An 18,271-nucleotide genomic window follows, 5' to 3' on the forward strand; every position below is an offset into this window, starting at 1 on the left:
AAAATCTTCTGTCTGTGAAATGGTGAAGAAGGAAAAAGAGGTTTGTGCTAGTTTTACTGTCATACCTCACAATACAAAAGTAATGGCCTTTAGTGCATGGTAAGTGCTTTGTTAAGATGGAAAAGATAAAAATCTGTGGGTGGAAAATATGAGCAGAGATGTGCTTCTACTGATGGCAGTCGGGTTCAGTGCTACTTGAGGTTTCAGGCTTCCACTGAGCGTCTTGGAACATATCCTCTACAGAAAAAGGGGGACTATTACACTTATGGAATAGCAAAATAAGAGTCTTGGAAAATCTCCTCCCCACAGAAGCAACAAGAACACTGGCAAAAACTGGCAAAAATCAACGTTGTCAGAACTCTGAAGATTAAGCAATGCTTACAAAAAATATGAAGAGTACTTGAGAAAAATAGCTAAATCTTGGTAAGAACATTGAGCTTTATGGTGTTTTAACTTGTGAAGTTCTCATTCCTGTCCCAAACTTCAAAGTAGTCTTAAAAACCAATAAACATCAGGAGACTAGCAGCCACTGGAGGGGCAGAACAGGTCTGAAGCTCCCTCAAAGTCCCAACCCCAAAGACTTCTTACTATTTGACAGTCTGGCCCTCCATGAAAGATCCATTCTCAGGGCCTGCCTTTATTTGACCTGGCTAACAGCACGCTCTGGGAGAACAGCCCTAACCTTAGAGAGCATGTCAAAACAACCCGTGGCATCATTTAATATCACAGTTGCCTAAGACATTGGTCCCAAGTGAGGCTTAGAAGAGGCTCACCAAAGAACTTAAAATGAAAAACAACAACAAAAAATAAAAAACAAACCAAACCAAAACAAAAAAACTGGGAATGAGATGTCCATAGGGAACACTGAAAAGCTCCAAAATATTTCTGGGTATCTAGACAGATTCCCACACATGTATGTGAGGGGAATATGCACACCCAAGAAAGACCTGAGAGGCTTTACTTCTCACTTGGGCTGACCTGAGGAGTCTCAGCACACATAGAATGTTAAAGCTAAGGGAGAGCTGTAAACTGCCTACTGAAGCATTTGAGTATGTATACCCCAACACACACAGAGTCCCTTGGCAAAGACCAGTAGACCTATCCACTCAGGCATTTAAAAATCTCTGTACAATCACCACAGTGGTCTCAGTCTGACCACTAACTTAACTGAGCATAGACATCAATGGTAACATATGACAAAGAGTAAAGACTACAGAATCAGTCCAAAATCACTAAGCTAACTGCAAGAATAAATCCTGGGTGGATGTGAGGGGATAAAAGGGGGAATTTGATTTCCAGAGGGGTCACACTGGATTAAACATCCAGTTTTCAACACAAAATTATGAGAAATGAAAAAAACAGGAAAGAGTGATCCATACACATGGAAGAAAGTAGTCCATACAGATACTGGGCTTTCTCAACAAAGACTTTCAATCCACTATTATAAATATATTCAAAGATCTAAAGAAAACCATGTCTAAAGAATTAAAGTGTGAAAAGATTTCTCACCAAAAAAGAGACTATCAATAATGAGACAGAAATTATAAAAAAAAAAAAAAAAGACCAGCTAGAAATTTTACAGTTGAAAGTACAATAACTGAAATAAATAATTCACTAGAGGGGCTCAACAGAAGATCTAAACTGAAAGAACTACTAAATTTGACAATAGGTCAACTGAGATTATCCAGTCTGAAAAACAGAAAAAGAATGAAGAAAAATAGAAAAGTCTCACAGACCTGTGGGACACCACCAAGTGTACCAACACAGGCATAATGGGACTTCCAGAAGAAGAAAGAGGAAAGGGGCAAACAGAACAGAACATTTTCAAGAAATAATGACTGAATACTTCTCAAATTTGTGGAAAACATCGATCTGCACATTCAACAACTTAAAGGAATTCCAAGTAGATACATCATAATCAAAAAGTCCAAAACCAAAGACAAAGATTCCCCCTTCTCCTCTATTTTTGAGATTTAAGCAATATCTAAATCTACACAGCATTTTAAGAAAGTTTATTTAAGCATAAAGTAACATATTTATTAAAAAAGTTTTTAAAACAAAATCAGAATAAAATAACTCCTTCACTATCCAAAAGAGATAAATTATTATTAATAACTTAGGAGCATTTGTTTTTCAGACAGAGTCTTGCTCTGTCACCAAGTGCCAGGCTGGAGTTCAGTGACGCAATTTCGGCTGACTGCAACCTAGCCTCCCAGGTTCAAGCAATTCTCCTGCCTCAGCCTCCCAAGTAGCTGGAACTACAGGCGCGAGCCACCATGCCCAGCTAATTTTTGTATTTTTTAGTAGAGACAGGGTTTCACCATGTTGGTCACGATGGTCTCCATCTCTTGACCTCATGATCCGCCCGCCTTGGCCTCCCAAAGTGCTGGGATTACAGGCATGAGCCACCGTACCTGGCCAGAGCATTTTTTAAGAATCTTTTTTCCCCCTACATAGAGGCTCTTGGTGAATTTTAAAAATGGCATAATGGTAATCAAACTACACAAACAATTTTTTATTTTTTAAATTTATTACTATTTCATGGGGAGCAATATCTATTTAATAAATACCAATCAAGTCAATTATGAGTCCCTGCTGAAAAAAAAAGGGGGGGAATCAATCAAGTAATAGCAAACTGTGTTAAGCTGAGAAAAGTTCTGTAAGATCTAGTGTGTTCACAGCAGATATCCACAAGGAGCTGGCTACTTCTACGGAGGAGAACTACTTTTTATTATTCAGTCAGAAGTAAAGGAGAGAGTATTTAATACTTCTAAGTCTAGAACAGTATGATAATCCTCACTTTAAAAAGTCTCTAAAGCTACAAAAATAACTGTTCTTGGCCTCTCTGCTGACTTCCCTATCATAATGAGAAGTTTTCATCTAGGTACTCTTGAGTCAATTACTGGTATTCTACTGCACACAAATTTGGAGGCTTCTGTGACTCAAATCATCACTGCTATCAACTAACTGCATTGGAGTAGTGTTCCCCATGATAGTTATTAAAACATGTTCCTAAATTTCTATATTTAAAATACAAAATGTTTACAAAAATCCTCCTTCATGTTTTAAAAATAAATTTACCATATTTCATCTGATTATTCTCATTCTACTTCTGAACAGTTATTGTACAGAAAAGTGTAAAATTATTATAAAAGAACTTTCTCTACTTGAAGAAATCTGTTTTCTTTAATTTAGTAGTAAAGGGGATGACTCAAGTTAAGATTTCCATGAATTTAAAAAACTAAAGAATGTCCTCCAAGCAGACTACGATCAGATTAAACAGGTAGTATTATTACTCACAAATAATTGGATATCCATCCCGGCTGGCACAAGCTGCTGCTAGTATTCTTCCATTGTGGGAGAAATCAAGACAAAAACATCCTCGTTCTCCTGCATTTAGTGAAAAGAGGTGTTTGTTTGGGATACGGCAAGCCTAAAAAACATACATTTAAAAAGTATAAATTAGAAAACATTAAAATGCAAAGCCTAGTTTTAAATTTCAATTACCGTAGTTCTTTTTAAGTCCTTTTATTAAGACTCACAGAAAGAGAAAAACAAGCATGCAGAATCTTGAAAAACCATAGTAAATTACTTTGCAAACAGAGAATGAGTTCCTATGAAATTTTTAAAGTGAATTTGTTCTTTATGTTGTAACTAGTACTTAATTCACCTAAATATGAATAGAAAATTTTCAATATCTGATACTCTAAAGCTGTCGCTGCCACGTTGCTTCTATACAGCTACATAAAAGAATGTACATCACAGCCTTATTCTACGACAGCATTCGTAAGTCACTTTTGTTAAAGTCACGAGCTTTTTTTTTAAGACCACAAGTCTTAAATGAATGCTCATTCTCTTTTTGCCTATCTTAAAATAATAACCCTTTTTGGCTGCCTTCCGAAATGTATTTTCAAACTAATCAACACTTATTGGTCTCATTCATTATTACAATTTCTTCAAAATTTTAATGTTTTTACCCTCTACTACCAGATGAAGCCAAAATTTTCTGGGTATTAATATCTACTGTGGAAAATACCAGTTACTTTTATTTATTTTAATTATTACCTAATTCTATCTCTCCCAACCTTCAGTGAGCCTTAGTTCTTCTGTTTCTTACAATTTAAAAAGTTGACTTAAATGTATACTGGGCTTCTACTATATGCCAAGAAAGTTGTACTTTGTTACAAATGTCTTTGAATATATATATATTCATCACAGCCATCCTATGAGTAGCTACTATTAGCTAAGAGTAACCATTATTAGCTACATATAGCTAATAAGAATTATTCAAAGGGTCAAGCTTAATGGACCTACTCAAAGACTGTTACTTCAAAGGCATGCTTTACAGATCAGTACCAAGTTTTTCACAAATAGTACCAAGATCTAGCAGTAACTTGGGAGGCAGCATTATGACCAGCTACTAGGAATGTGAAATATTCAACAAAATTTGTTAAGTGTCAAGTATGTACCAGACTCCATGCTACCTATCTTTTCTCTGCATTCTCCATCCACATAACTAAGAAAAGGGAGAGTAGGGTAACAAGGGAACAAAAATGGAAAGAAATGTCAGGACGCTTTATAACCACTTGCTGCCGCTCCTAGAGTAAGAAGTGTAGTTACGGAAAACTCTGTGCCCAATCACCTAGGCTGAAAATGAAAACACTGAAGCCACTACCATGTTCTTTGTATTCTCAGGGTTTGACACTGTGCCCTAACCAGAAGAGACACTCAATGAATGTCTGATAACAACAATAAAGGTCCTCAAAAGCTCTGACTCTTTTCCCTCCTTTACTCCCTTGTCAGTCACTAAATCATCCTGGTTCTTAGTTTCTCTCATATTCATTAACCCATGGTTAGACCCTCATCACCTCACACATCAATGACTTCCACCTAATTCTGATGTTACTATTTCGAGATCTCCCCATGCCACTGCCTGTATTAATTCATCCTGAAGTACAATTATTATTTTTCTCACCCACCCCAAAACCTTCCATTAGTCCTCAGATCCCTCACAATCAAGTATTAGACTACCATTTGAGATACTCCGGAGTATGGGCCTAATCCATTACGCTACTTTAGCTCCTCTTTTACAAACTCTAGTTTCCAGCTAGTCAAACTTTTGAATGCCTAATAAATACAACAGGTCCTTTCCCACTTATTTACAACTTTGCCTTTGTATGAAATAACCTTCTTTGTCTCTCCTTTACTCAACCCCTACCTTGGCCATCCTAGTCTATCTCAAGCTCCGTTGTTGAATGAGCCCTTCTTCTACCATTCTAGTTCACATTCTTCATATCTGCAATTCTCAAATGTTTTTAGCTCTGAGATGCTTTACATTCTTGAAAATGTTTTCCAGAGCTAAAAAAGTTTTCATAATAAAATAAAAATAAAATAACTTGCTAACTTCAATGTCTAGCTTAATAAAATCTAGACTTTCATAACTGCTTCTGCTCTATTGTGATATCAGGTTATTTAGCCTCTAGAAAATGCTAGTACATGCTTGTAACAGAATGAATCTGAATGAGATTAATAACACCTTAGAATCATTATGAAAAGAAACGGACTTCAAGGACCCCCGGAAAAGAACTCAGAACTCCCAGAGGCCTCCAAAATACACTTTGAGAACTGCTGATCTGTACTGTTATCTTTATATCTACATTTCGTCAAGACTTCTCTGAAGTATATCTGAAAATGAACAACATTGTAACTGCTTTCTTTTCTCACCTAACCTGGAAGTTCCCCAAGGGCATAATCTAAGTGTTATTCTCTCCATATTATTATGTTTGAATTATTCAAACTCTAAGTGATTTAAAAATGTGTCTGTAAAATTGGCTTCAGAAAGAAAGTTAAATGTGACATAAAATACAGAAAATGAAGATGACTAAGTAAGAATCGTAAGTTCTTATTTCTACATTAGATGTTTGAATAAATTAAGATTTTTGGATAAATTTCATCTGGTCGTAGCTTATATGCATAAAATAAACCACTCTATTCTTTATAAAAACAAGTTTTTAAGGTAATAAGTAAACATCTAAAAACTCCACTATTATCAGTCACTCACCTGCCCAGGGAGTCGTTTCCACTTTATTACTTCCTTTGAATCTTCTAATCCAGTTTCTGTGTCTACTGAACTTGACTCATGATGACGTTCACAATGCACTAGTTTACCTTTTTCCTCCTGAAGAGCCATCATAGAACGGTAAGACGGCTTTATCTAAATATGCATCAAAATGTGAAAATTTATATATCATGTTCACCTTTTTCTTTTTCTAGCATATAGTTTTTAAAATACTGAAATAAATAATATAAAACTATTTCAAAATGTAATCCAGAAAAAATTCTACTTTTATTTGTACATTATTGTAAACAAAATAAAAAAGATGCTTAAAATTACAGTCATATGACCAAAAAGCCTTAAAAGTTTCAGAGGAAAAAATATGACTACAAAGGCTGCTTATCACCAACACCTATGAGTTATGCCATGGCTCTGATACACTACCATATCTCTGTCTTTAAAATCACAGAACTAGTATCATAAAAATCTAAAGTTTTAAAAATCCAATTTTTTCAGTAATATATTTAACTCCATCCAAACCAATGCAAATCAGCTCTGTCATGACAATATACATCAGCTACAGAATGTGCAAATGACCTGAAAAATTAATGTCCTATAAGAAATAAGACGAAAGCGGAAGTTTTTTATTTTAGGGCCAATTCTTTACTAAGATTATTTATAATATTAATCTATGGAAAACAGCAGTAGAAACATTACATACTGATTATTTGAATAATATTGTGAAATATGTACCCAGAAATCAGGAGTCTGCAAACTGCAACCTGCATACCAAATCTGGCCTATTACCTGTTTTTATAAATAAACTTTTATTGGAACATATCACACACATTTATTTAGTTATTGCCTACATATGTCTATGTAGCTACTTTCACACTATGAAGGCAAAAGTGACAGAAGCTACAGGGCCAAAGCCTAAAATATTTACTAGCTGGCTGTTTATAGAAAATATTTTTCAACTCTTGCTTTAAATCAATTTTTTATCTTTAATTTTTGAAAACCAAATTATAATGAAACATTTTTCCTAACACTAAAAGCTGCATTTCATATTTAAAATTCATTTACACATCTTTTAAATATCAGGTATTATAGGCTTAAGATATAATCCCAGAAATCTACTAAAATAATTATTAGAGGCCTTATCTTTTAAGAAATGAAAAACATATTATGTCACCATTTAATTTCAACAACAGAGGATATACACTTATATGTACTATTAACTTACACAGTCTGGAACTTTCAGTCCTCTTACAGTTACATACAGTGTTGATGGGTAACGATTTCTTGGACATTTTGACCACCATTCAAACACCTCAACAACACTTAATTGGGATCGAGGCTTGGTAGGTGGGCAATATAGCTGCAAGCGAAGTTTTGAGTTGATGTTTGCATTTCCATTGGCTCCCAGAAGCTTAAAATAAGAATTCATATAAAACGTTACCTTCATTGAAAATAAATATATCCAACAAAGCAATAGAATAAAGTCAGAAACATTTTTAAAAGATTAATATGGCAAACTGAAATGTCTTAGTTTTATAAAGCAAAGAACATTGACATAGTTGGTTAAGCACAGTTCCAGATCATTTCTGACAAAAGGTAACCCAAATGGCTTTTAAAATATTTTCCTACTGGAAAATATCCTATATACCTACTGTAATCTACATACCTACTGGTCAGGCATGGTGGTTCACATCTGTAATCCCAGCACTTTGGAAAGCTGAGGTGGGCAGATCACGAGGTCAGGAGTTCGAGATCAGCCTGGCCAACATGTTGAAATCCCGTATCTACTAAAAATACAAAAATTAGCTGGGCATGGTGGCAGGCGCCTATAATCCCAGCTACTCGGAAGGCTGAGGCAGGAGAATCGTTTGAACCCAGGAGGCTGAGGTTGCAGTGAGCCAAGATCACACCATTGCATTCCAGCGTGGGTGACAGGACAAGACTCCTTCTCAAAAAAAAAAAAAAAAAATTCTTGATAGCTTTTTCTACCTGTACAACAATTTCAGACTGATGGTATAGCATTTACACTATTGTGCCAGATTTCACACTGAACAAAGGAGGTGATCAATACACATTTGTTTGAAATAATTTGCTTAATATCAGTATTTTTAATGGTTAAAATTTTATGTTTTATATTTTTAAAAAGTTAAAATAATTTTAGGATAATTAAACTCACAGGTCATTTGCTACATTTTTTCCAATATTTTAGTGTATCTTCTTTCAAAGGTCTATTTTAAAAACGCTGTTAAACAAAACTTATGTTTAAGCTAAGTTAATGGAAGTTTTTGTCTTTTTTGGGGTTGGGGGCAGAATCTCGCTCTGTTATCCAAGCTGGAGTGCAATGGCGCAATCTCGGCTCACTGCAACCTCTACCTCATGGGTTCAAGTGATTCTTATGCCTCAGCCTCCTGAGTAGCTGGGATTACAGGCACATGCCACCACACCTGGCTGATTTTTGTATTTTCAGTACACTCATGAATTTTGACATGTTGGCCAGGCTGGTCTTGAACTCTTGGCCTCAAGTGATCTGCCCACTTCAGCCTCCCAAAGCGTTGGAATTACAGGCATGAGCCACCACGCCTGGCCCTCAATGGAGATTTTTATAGAATAAATAAAAATCTTACCAACTCTGAATACATCCTCTTTCATTAGACCATGACTGTCAATAGGAAATGAAATGTCTGTCTAACCTTTATGTCCTCTACAAAATAAAGGCAGAAAGATAGTTTGAAGCCTTTCCAACAGTTCTCACAAAACATGGAAGTATCTTAAATTAGAAGAATAGGCACTGAGTGCAGGGAACATATTTAACAATGGTTACTTGTAGACTTATGTAACTTGGAAAGTAAAAAAAAGAGTCAAGAGAGACTCTAAGATAGTATTGTCCAAGAGCTTTCTATAATGACACGGATACTCTACATTTGTGCTAAGGAGTAAAGAATCCACATGTGGCTACCCCACACTTGAAGTATGGCTAGCACAAATATGAAACTAAATTTTTAATTATATTTAATTTGAATTCAAACAGCCACATGTCTTATGGCTATCAAAACAGTGTAACTCTTAAGTTCATAAATCTGGGATAGTGGACAGATGGTGGCACCACCAACTTAAGTAGCAGAGAGAGTAGCAAGAATATTCAGTTTGTGGGAATCTGAGATATCTATGAGTCATCCAAGCTAAAATGTCCTGTAGGTGACTGCATTTACAAATCTGAAGCACAGGTGAGAAAAGTGGTTCCAAGAAAAGTGGGTTAAAGACGAAACCATGAGTAGAACTGATATTAAGGAGGTGGGTAGAAGACCATGAAGGAAACTGAAAGACTGGTATAAGAAAAATTAGGAAATCATGGTGTCAAAAAAACCAAGGTAACAGAGTTTCAAGAGAGTGGTATGTTAAATGCGTAGATGTGACAAAATAACTAAAAAAATGTTCAATAAGTTTGGCAAATAGAAATCATTGGTGATTTGGTTGGAGAAGCTTTAGTGGCAGAGGCAAAATCCAGAATGTTGTTCAAGAATGATGAGTTCAGGAATGATGCATCAACAAGGAAAGAGAGATGGCAAAATACTAGCCCATCTTTCCCCCTACCCCTTTAGGAATGAATGTAAAGACAATGGAGGTTATAAGTTGAGCGGGTAACATTGTCATCAGTGTCAAATGACACACGGGTAAAGAACAGTTCCAAATTAAATAATAGGTATGTTCAGTCATTAACTAATAAGCACTCGAGACTCCCTTCATAAACCTTCCTACAGCTCCCTAAAGCTCATCACGGTAATTAAATAAAGATATTCCCCAGCTTCTAAATCATACTTCGCACAGATCATTTAAATTTAACTAGGCAATTCAGTTTACATTAATATGCTGCTTAGCATGCATAAACAACTAAGATTCAGCCAAGATCCTGCCATTATGGTTATAAATTATATAATTTGAGCTCAAATAAATAAGGCTTTATTACTTTTTAGTTTAAAAGAATAGCGGTATATATATATATATATATATATATATATATATGTATATGTATATATATACCAAAAGAAGTGGAAGTACCCGAGAATCTGAGGCACAGCTGAGAATTCAAATAAAGTCTCATTTGAACTACTGTAATAACAATTATCCAAGACATCCCGGGAACCAATAGTATAGGTAATAAAACATCTAAATTTTAATTGTCTTCACGCTGTTTTTTTTTTAAATGAAGTCTCACTCTGTTGCCCAGGCTGAAGTGCAGTGGTGCAATTATGGCTCACTACAACTTCCGCTTCCTGTGTTCAAGCGATCCTCCCCACTTAGCCTCGCGAGTAGCTGAGATTACAGGTACACAACACCACACCCAGGTAGTTTTTGCATTTTTAGTAGAGACAGAATTTCACCATATTGGCCAGGCTGGTCTCAAACTCCTGACCTCAGGTGACCTGCCCACCTTGGCCTCCCAGTGTGCTGGGATTACAGGTGTGAGCTACTGCATTCGTCATGCCACTTCTTTTTCTTTTTTTTTTTTTTTTGAGACGGAGTTTCGCTCTTGTTACCCAGGCTGGAGTGCAATGGCGTGATCACGACTCACCATAACCTCTGCCTCCTGGGTTCAAGCAATTCTCCTGCCTCAGCCTCCTGAGTAGCTGGGGCTACAGGCGCGCGCCACCATGCCCAGCTAATTTTTGTATTTTTAGTAGAGACCGGGTTTCACCTTGTTGACCAGGATGGTCTCGCTCTGTTGACCTCATGATCCACCTGCCTTGGCCTCCCAAAGTGCTGGGATTACAGGCGTGAGCCACCGCGCCCGGCCGCCACTTTCTTGAAGACGAATTTTATCTTCGTCATTCTTTCCCTGATCATTGATTAATTCTCTCTATATTCACCAAGCACTTTCTATTTGCCATTAATATGCTGGGAGCTGGTGATATTATAGGGTGGGGTTTCAATAGAGTGATATATTACATGCAAAAAGATCTAGTAAAATAAGGACTAAAAATTTTCAATATATTTACCCACAAGAAGTCATTGGTGACTCTTAAAAGCTTACAGTCTAATGAAAAAGATACGTATTAGAAAACGTAAAGCAGATAGAATACCTTACCCTTTATGGGGAAATACAGAGAATTCTTGACTGCCATTTTTGCCAATGGCATAAGTTGAATAAATAAATAAAAATCCATATAGTACTTAGAGGTAAAAATGCTATGAAATATGTTACTGCTTCCCAAGTGCAACTTAGAGTAAATACTGCAGGTCTGCACGGACCTTAGCATAAAAGAAATGCAGTTTCTAATAAAACCACAAGATGGCAATGTTTACTATGTGAAAGTGAACTTTTTGCTTTTTTTTAAATGTTTTTTTTTTTTTTTCCTCTAAATCAGTATGGAAGGTGGTATAGAAAAGCCATAATAGGTTTATATAAGGGTGATCATAGATAGTACACTGGACCAGGTGATTCCTAAGGCCACTCTCAATTACTCACCACAGCCAACCTGGCTGCTATTCAGTTCTTTGATTATAATACTTCTAAAACCTCTCTCTAACCCCTAATATGGATTAAATGTCTCAACTGGATTTTCATAGCATCTGCTCTATAGCACATAACAATGTAGCTAACACATTTGTACAGAAATTAAATTGGAAGGCATACATATACAATGTCTAATTTATCTATGAATGTAGTGTATTTAGCAGACTGTCTCACATTTTATAGATAATATTTGTTGAATGTATACACAAATGAAAATGTTTTTATAAGATGGTACAAAATAGACTACTCAAGACTCTTCATAATTTATGTTTAAAGAAATAAAAGATAATTATAAAATTAAAATATCCTTTCTTTTAAAAAAAATTCTATGTCTTTCATCTTTGCTGAAACATCCTAGTCAAAGACATCTAGTCAAAGACAAATGTACAAAGACATTCTTTACCTCGACTACTGTCTGAATTTCCTAATTTGATTTCAAGTAACTACATTTGCTCCCTCTCTAATCTGTTCTCCACATAGCAGAGTATGTATCCTTCTAAAACATAAATCAGATTATTTTCTTGTTTTGTTTAAAATCCTATAATGGCTTCCCATTGCTCTTTAAATTCTATGATGGCTCTCTCTTGCCATAATGACTGTGAAGACCTCATCATCCTAATTAACATCCTGTTGACCTCAGAAACCTCCTCATGCCCCATTCTCCCCCGTCAGTCTCTGTCCTCCAATCTTGGTGGCCTTCTTTGATTTTCTTTTTCTTTTTTTTTTTTTTTGAGACGGAGTTTCGCTCTTGTTACCCAGACTGGAGTGCAACGGCATGATCTCGGCTCACTGCAACCTCCGCCTCCTGGGTTCAGGCAATTCTCCTGCCTCAGCCTCCCGCGTAGCTGAGATTACAGGCACGCACCACCGTGCCCAGCTAATTTTTTGTATTTTTAGTAGAGACGGGGTTTCACCATGTTGACCAGGATGGTCTCGATCTCTCGACCTCGTGATCCACATGTCTCGGCCTCCCAAAGTGCTGGAATTACAGGCTTGAGTCACCGCGCCCAGACTGATTTTCTGAATTAACCCTGCTCCTTCAAATATCGGGGTTTTTGCATATATTGTTCCCTCTACCATGGACCATCTCTTCCCCACTGGTGGCAGTATGTCTCTTCCTCAGGAATCCTTTCCCTGACCCCACAATTCATCATCCATCCTGTACCTCTTTAGGATATTTATAAAAATTTATAATTAAATGATAAATTGTGAAATCAAATGTTGCGAGTTTATATTGCTGGAATATGAAGTCCATGAGTTCAAGGAATTTGTCATCTTAGTCCACTGACAAGAACAGTCATTGGTACATAAAAAAGTCTTAATAAATATCTGTTGAATTGAATAAATAATAGCAGGGCTGTTTCATCCTCAGAAGCTACATCCTCAGAAGCAAATAGTGTAACTGGCACATACTGGGCCATCAATAAATATTTAAGAATATAAATGAGCATAACCCGAGCTTGAATTAACAACTCCTCATCCCTGCAGCCTTGCCTTAGATTCTAACTGCTTATATGAGACCAAACTGACTTGGGAGTAAGCAGCCAACTTACATTTGAAGACCATTTTAAAAGTGTTTAAAATGGATGAAAAACATACCTTAAGAAATGCCCAGGCAATTTTCCGAAAGCCACATTCTTGGTTTTTAATCTCAGAATTCTTAATTTCATCCATGCTTAAGAAATCAAGAATCTGCAAATAAATTCACAGTTAAGCTACCTAAAATTTAATATTTTCTAAAGGCATATTATTAAAAATTTAAAAATAATTTGTATAGTACTTAAAAACATTTACCTTTACAGGAAGCAAAAACATTTTTATCTCACTTCATTCACCTTAAAGTTAACTCATTCAATTAAGGAGGGTCCATTTTTTAATCTTTCATTAATAAATACCAAGATTTATTTCAAATCCAAGGCAAAGAGTTAATCATCTCCAGTATAACCTAGGTACAACTATACTAGGCATAAAATTCTTTTTTTTTTTGAAAGAAAGAAAGAGAAAGAGAAAGGGGGAGAGAGAACAGGAGTCTTGCCCTATTGCCCAGGCTGGAATGCAATCCAAAAACAGGTATCAAAAACCTCCTTTATGCTGATAATTGTGCTTAACAGCAGAGACAGGAAGGAATAAGGGAAGAAAATAACAAACAAACAGCCAACCAATATTTCATTTGAGTCTGTGAAATGCTATACAAATGCTGAAGAGTGATTTACTTCCAATTATGTGGTCACTTTCAAAATAGGTGTAATGTAATACTGAGAAAAATGTATGTTCTGTGGACCTGGGGTGAAGAATTCTATAAATATTCACTGAGTTTACTTGTTCCAGGTCTGAGTTCAAGTCATAGATGTCCCTGTTCATTTTCTATCTCGTTGATCAGTCGAATATTAACAATGTGGCTTCAAAGTCTCCCGCTATTATTGTGCGGGAGTCCAAGTCTCTTTATAAGTCAGTAAGAACTTGTCTTATATAACAGGGTGTTCCTATATTGGGCGCATATATAATTATGATCATTGACTCCTGTTTTGGCATTGATCCTTTTACTATTATGTAATGTCCTTCTTTGTTTCTTTTAGTCTTTGTTACTATTAAAGTCTATCTTGTCAGAGACGAAAGTTACAACTCCTGTTTTTTTTTTTGCTCTCCATTTGATTGATAAGTCTTCCACCAACCCTTTGTTGTGAGTCTTTGTGTGTCCTTGCTTATGAGATAGATCTGGATACAGCATACCGATGGGTTTTGACTTTTTACTCAATTTGCCTGTCTGTGTCTTTGATTGGGGCATTTAATCCATTTAAATTTAGGATTAATATTTATATCTGTGAGTTGAATGTTGTCATTTAATGCTCGCTGGCTATTTTGCCCATTAGTTGATATGGATTATTCATTATGGAGATACTTTTTACTTTTTGGTAAGTTTTTGGGATGACTGATACTGGTTGTTCCTTTCTGTGTATAGTGCTTCTTTCAGAAGCTCTTGTAAAGCAGGCCTGGTGGTGATGAAATCTCTGAGTGCTTGCTTGTTCGTGAAAAATTTTATTTTTCCTTCATTTATGAAGCTTAGTTTGGCTGGATATGAGATTCTGAGTTGAAAATTATTTTGTTTGAGGATATTGAATATTGACCCCCATTCTCTTCTAGTGTGTAGGGTTTCTGCTGAGAGATCTGCTTTGAGTCTGATAGGCCTCCCTTTATGGGTAACCTGACCTTTCTCTCTAGCTGCCTTTAGAATTTTCTCCTTTTTCAATCCTGGTGAATCTAACGATTATGTGTCTTGGGGTTGCTCTACTTGAGGAATATCTTTGTGGTGTTTTCTGTATTACCTGGAGGTGAGTATTGTCCTGCTTACTAGGTTAGGAAAGTTTTCCTGAATAATATTCTGAAGAATATTTTCCAGCTTGGCTTCATTCTCTTCATGACATTCAGGTACACCTATCAAATGTAAATTAGGTCTTTTCACATAGTTCCATGTTTCTTGGAGACTTTGCTCATTCCTTTTTACTCTTTCTGCTCTAATCTTATCTTCTCCTTTCATTTCATTAAATTGGTCTACGACCTCTGATATACTTTCTTCTGCTTGATCAATTCGACTGTTAAAACCTGTGCATACTTCACGGAGTTCTCGTACTGTATTCTTCAGTTCCATTAATTCACTTATATTCCTCTCTAAATTGTCTATTCTCATTAGGATTTCCTCAAACCTTTTATCAAGGTTCTTAGTTTCTTTACCTTGGGCTAGAATGTGTTCTTTTAACTCACAGAAGTTTCTTATTATCCACCTTCTGAAGCCTAATTCTGTTAATGAAACACACTCGTTCTCCATCAGGCCTTGTTCCCTTGTTGATGAGGAACTGTGATCCCCTGTAGAGGGAGAGGCATTCTGATTTTCGGTATTCTCAGCCTTTTTACTCTGGTTTCTTCCCATCATTGTAAATTTATCCACCTGTCGTCTTTGTAATTAGACTTTCAAATTAGGTCTCTGAGTGGATGTTCAGCTCGTTGATTCCCAGAGCCAGAATCTGAGTAACCCACTGCGCTGGCTAAAACAGTGGCATTAAAATTCATGGTGCTTTTCTGCCTGGGAATCTCTGGTCTGGCTTCCTTCTTGAGTCCCTTTTCCAATCAGCTGAATAGGTAACTCGGCCTTCCCGGAGCTCCAAACGTCGACCAAAAGGGGACCCAGTCCCATTTACTCTGCACCAAGAATCACCACGCCGAGGTGCCAGCAAAACTGCCACGCCAGCAACAAGAGTCGCGCTGGCGTCCTGTGGGGCTCCTCTGCTGGGAATCTCCTGGTCCGTGTGCAACAAAAATTTGTCTGAAAGTGTGGCGTCCTCTCGTTCTCTGTGTTTTCACTGGGAGCTACAATCCTGAGCTGCTGGTAATCAGCCATCTTGGATCTCTCTCTGGCATAGAATTCTTAAGCTTTAATTATTTTGTATTGTATCAGAACAGACTTCAAAGGATTGTTTGTTTAAAAAACTCATGGGCCTATTTTTCGGTCCTTTCCTTGGAACATCTTCCTAAAGTTGGGGTTTTTCTCTTTGGATATATGTTATAATTAGGCTTCTCAAGAGGAATTCTTCCATTCCTCTATCCTGTCTGGACATAAAAGCTCATAGATTTGCACTCCGCCTGCCACAGAGATTGTGTTCTAGGTACTTATCAGAGGCTATCACTTTGAACTTACTGGTGTTTATCAAAAGCTCAACTGTGAAAATGAGATCTTTATAGAAAGAAGACTGCTTAAGAGACAATATAGACTCCATTCTTCTGTGTTTTTCTGATACCCGCATATTTTTTACAGATATAATACATGCTCAGTGAAAACATAATATAAAAAATCCATATATGCAAAGTAAAAACAACCTGTAATTCAGACCCATAGATAGCCACTATTAACATCTGGTTTGCAGGATAAATCTTGTTCTGTGCATTCCTAAACATATGTATGAAAGTATAAATCTAATAATGCTATTTCACAAATTATTTTCATATAATATGTAATGAATATCTCTTCATGTCAATACATACACATGAATACCATAATGTTAATGACTGCCTACTATTCTGTTACAAATACCATAAATTTAACAAAAATTATAACTTATTTAACCAACTCTCTTACTGATCTAACTTTAGGTTATTTTATCTCCCTAAAATTTTTGCTATTATAAACAGTGCTAAAATAAACAACCTTGCATACACATCTCTGTGGACTTGTCATTTTTCCGTTAGGATAAATACCTAGGAGTAAAATAATGGTTTTAAAGACTTGTGACAAGCATTATCCAGTTGTCCTCAATAAACACTTAAAAAGCTGAGATCAAAAAGTAGTTGCATAGGCAATAACACATTACATGAAAACTTAAGAAGTAACCAAAAGTGTTTATAATCCAACAATCTATCCTTCATCTTTTAATACTAAAATGAATATAAAACATTATAACAACAAATTTTGAAGACAAAGAAAAAATTCCTTAAGATACAAATTATTTTTCAACAATCACAGGTTTATATAAATCACACACAACATAATCACAAATGTAAATATTGAAATATTTGTATCATAAATACACACAGACAACCAGAAAGTCAAGGTTCATAAAAATACTACTACAAAACGAATCTTCAGCATTGGTTATGTCAAGTCTCTTGCTGTTCCCATGCTAAACTTCTCCTTCTAGCTTACACTGGAAGGGAGGCTTTCTCTACTTTCTTTTGCTAATGGAGACAGAACATATGATACAGAAAAGAAATGTAGTATTTAGGTTCAAACTATCTCCAAACACGATTTTTTACACTTAAAATTTGAGTAACTTTGGGGAAATGACTTTTACTCCAAACCTTGTTATCATTTTCAGTAAGAAAATTATATAATAACAACTAGTCAGCTCAAAAGCTATCTATTCCATAAAGCTTTCCCTGACTCCTCTGAACCACCACTAACCCTTCACATATCAGAAGTTCTACATCATTTTTGGTTATACATTAAATTGCATGAATTAACTGATCTGTGTACATTTATCTTTATTTATCCAGGTAGCGCACATATTGTAGGGTATCTAATATGGTTAAATAAGTTTATGCTTTGTGAATGGTTTAAAAATGGAGAAATGCATTCATATGGAGTGGATTCATCACTTCACTACAGTTAACAGTCACAGGGTTGTTGTAATTATTAAATGATACAAAGTAGGCCAAATGGTTAACAACTGCAATAGTAAATGCTCAGCAAATATGCTATTGTTGTTTATAAAAGGGCATCTCACTTGTATTCCATAGCATTCTACCAACATTAAATCCTAGAGATTAAATTCTCACACTTTTTTGCATTAGACTACTAAAAATAATAGATTATATTTATGCTATTAAATATTAACTAACATTTAATTCGAATTGCTCTATTCAATTCATACCTCAAAGAACAGGATGACTTTAGGACTCTCATCAGAATTTCGAAGCAAATAGGGAAAATTTTCATTAAATATAATTTGTTCTTCCCACTCTGGAAGTATTGATTTTAACTGTTTAAAATCATATGGCTGGGACATAATAGGAAGAATATAATCCACATTCTCTTTTTCATAATAAGATGAAACAGGCCGTTTCCTGGTAAAAAAAAGATATTTCCATTAATTTTTTTTATAATTTTGAGAGAGAAAAAAACATGTAGTATACAAGGT

The 18,271-nt window shown here is 35.7% G+C and overlaps 1 protein-coding gene across 45 annotated transcripts in view; it reads right to left on the reverse strand.

Moving 5' to 3' along the window:
* The window catches only part of AHI1 (Abelson helper integration site 1), a 239,998-nt gene that overhangs the window by 183,199 nt on the left and 38,528 nt on the right, over positions 1–18,271 (reverse strand). For all 45 annotated transcript variants that reach the window (XR_013534548.1, XR_013534547.1, XR_004742097.3 and 42 more), the window contains 5 exons: positions 18,005–18,197; positions 13,185–13,277; positions 7,299–7,484; positions 6,062–6,214; positions 3,301–3,433 (listed from right to left, as the gene is read on the reverse strand). Coding sequence is in view for 42 of the 45 variants with exons in the window: in XM_035296764.3 (XP_035152655.3) it covers positions 3,301–3,433; positions 6,062–6,214; positions 7,299–7,484; positions 13,185–13,277; positions 18,005–18,197 (758 nt within the window). In the remaining 3 variants the exon portion in view is untranslated. The remainder of the gene's footprint in view (positions 1–3,300; positions 3,434–6,061; positions 6,215–7,298; positions 7,485–13,184; positions 13,278–18,004; positions 18,198–18,271) is intronic.

The sequence above is a fragment of the Callithrix jacchus genome, chromosome 4 (genome assembly GCF_049354715.1).
Source record: "Callithrix jacchus isolate 240 chromosome 4, calJac240_pri, whole genome shotgun sequence".
Classification (NCBI taxonomy): domain Eukaryota; kingdom Metazoa; phylum Chordata; class Mammalia; order Primates; family Cebidae; genus Callithrix; species Callithrix jacchus.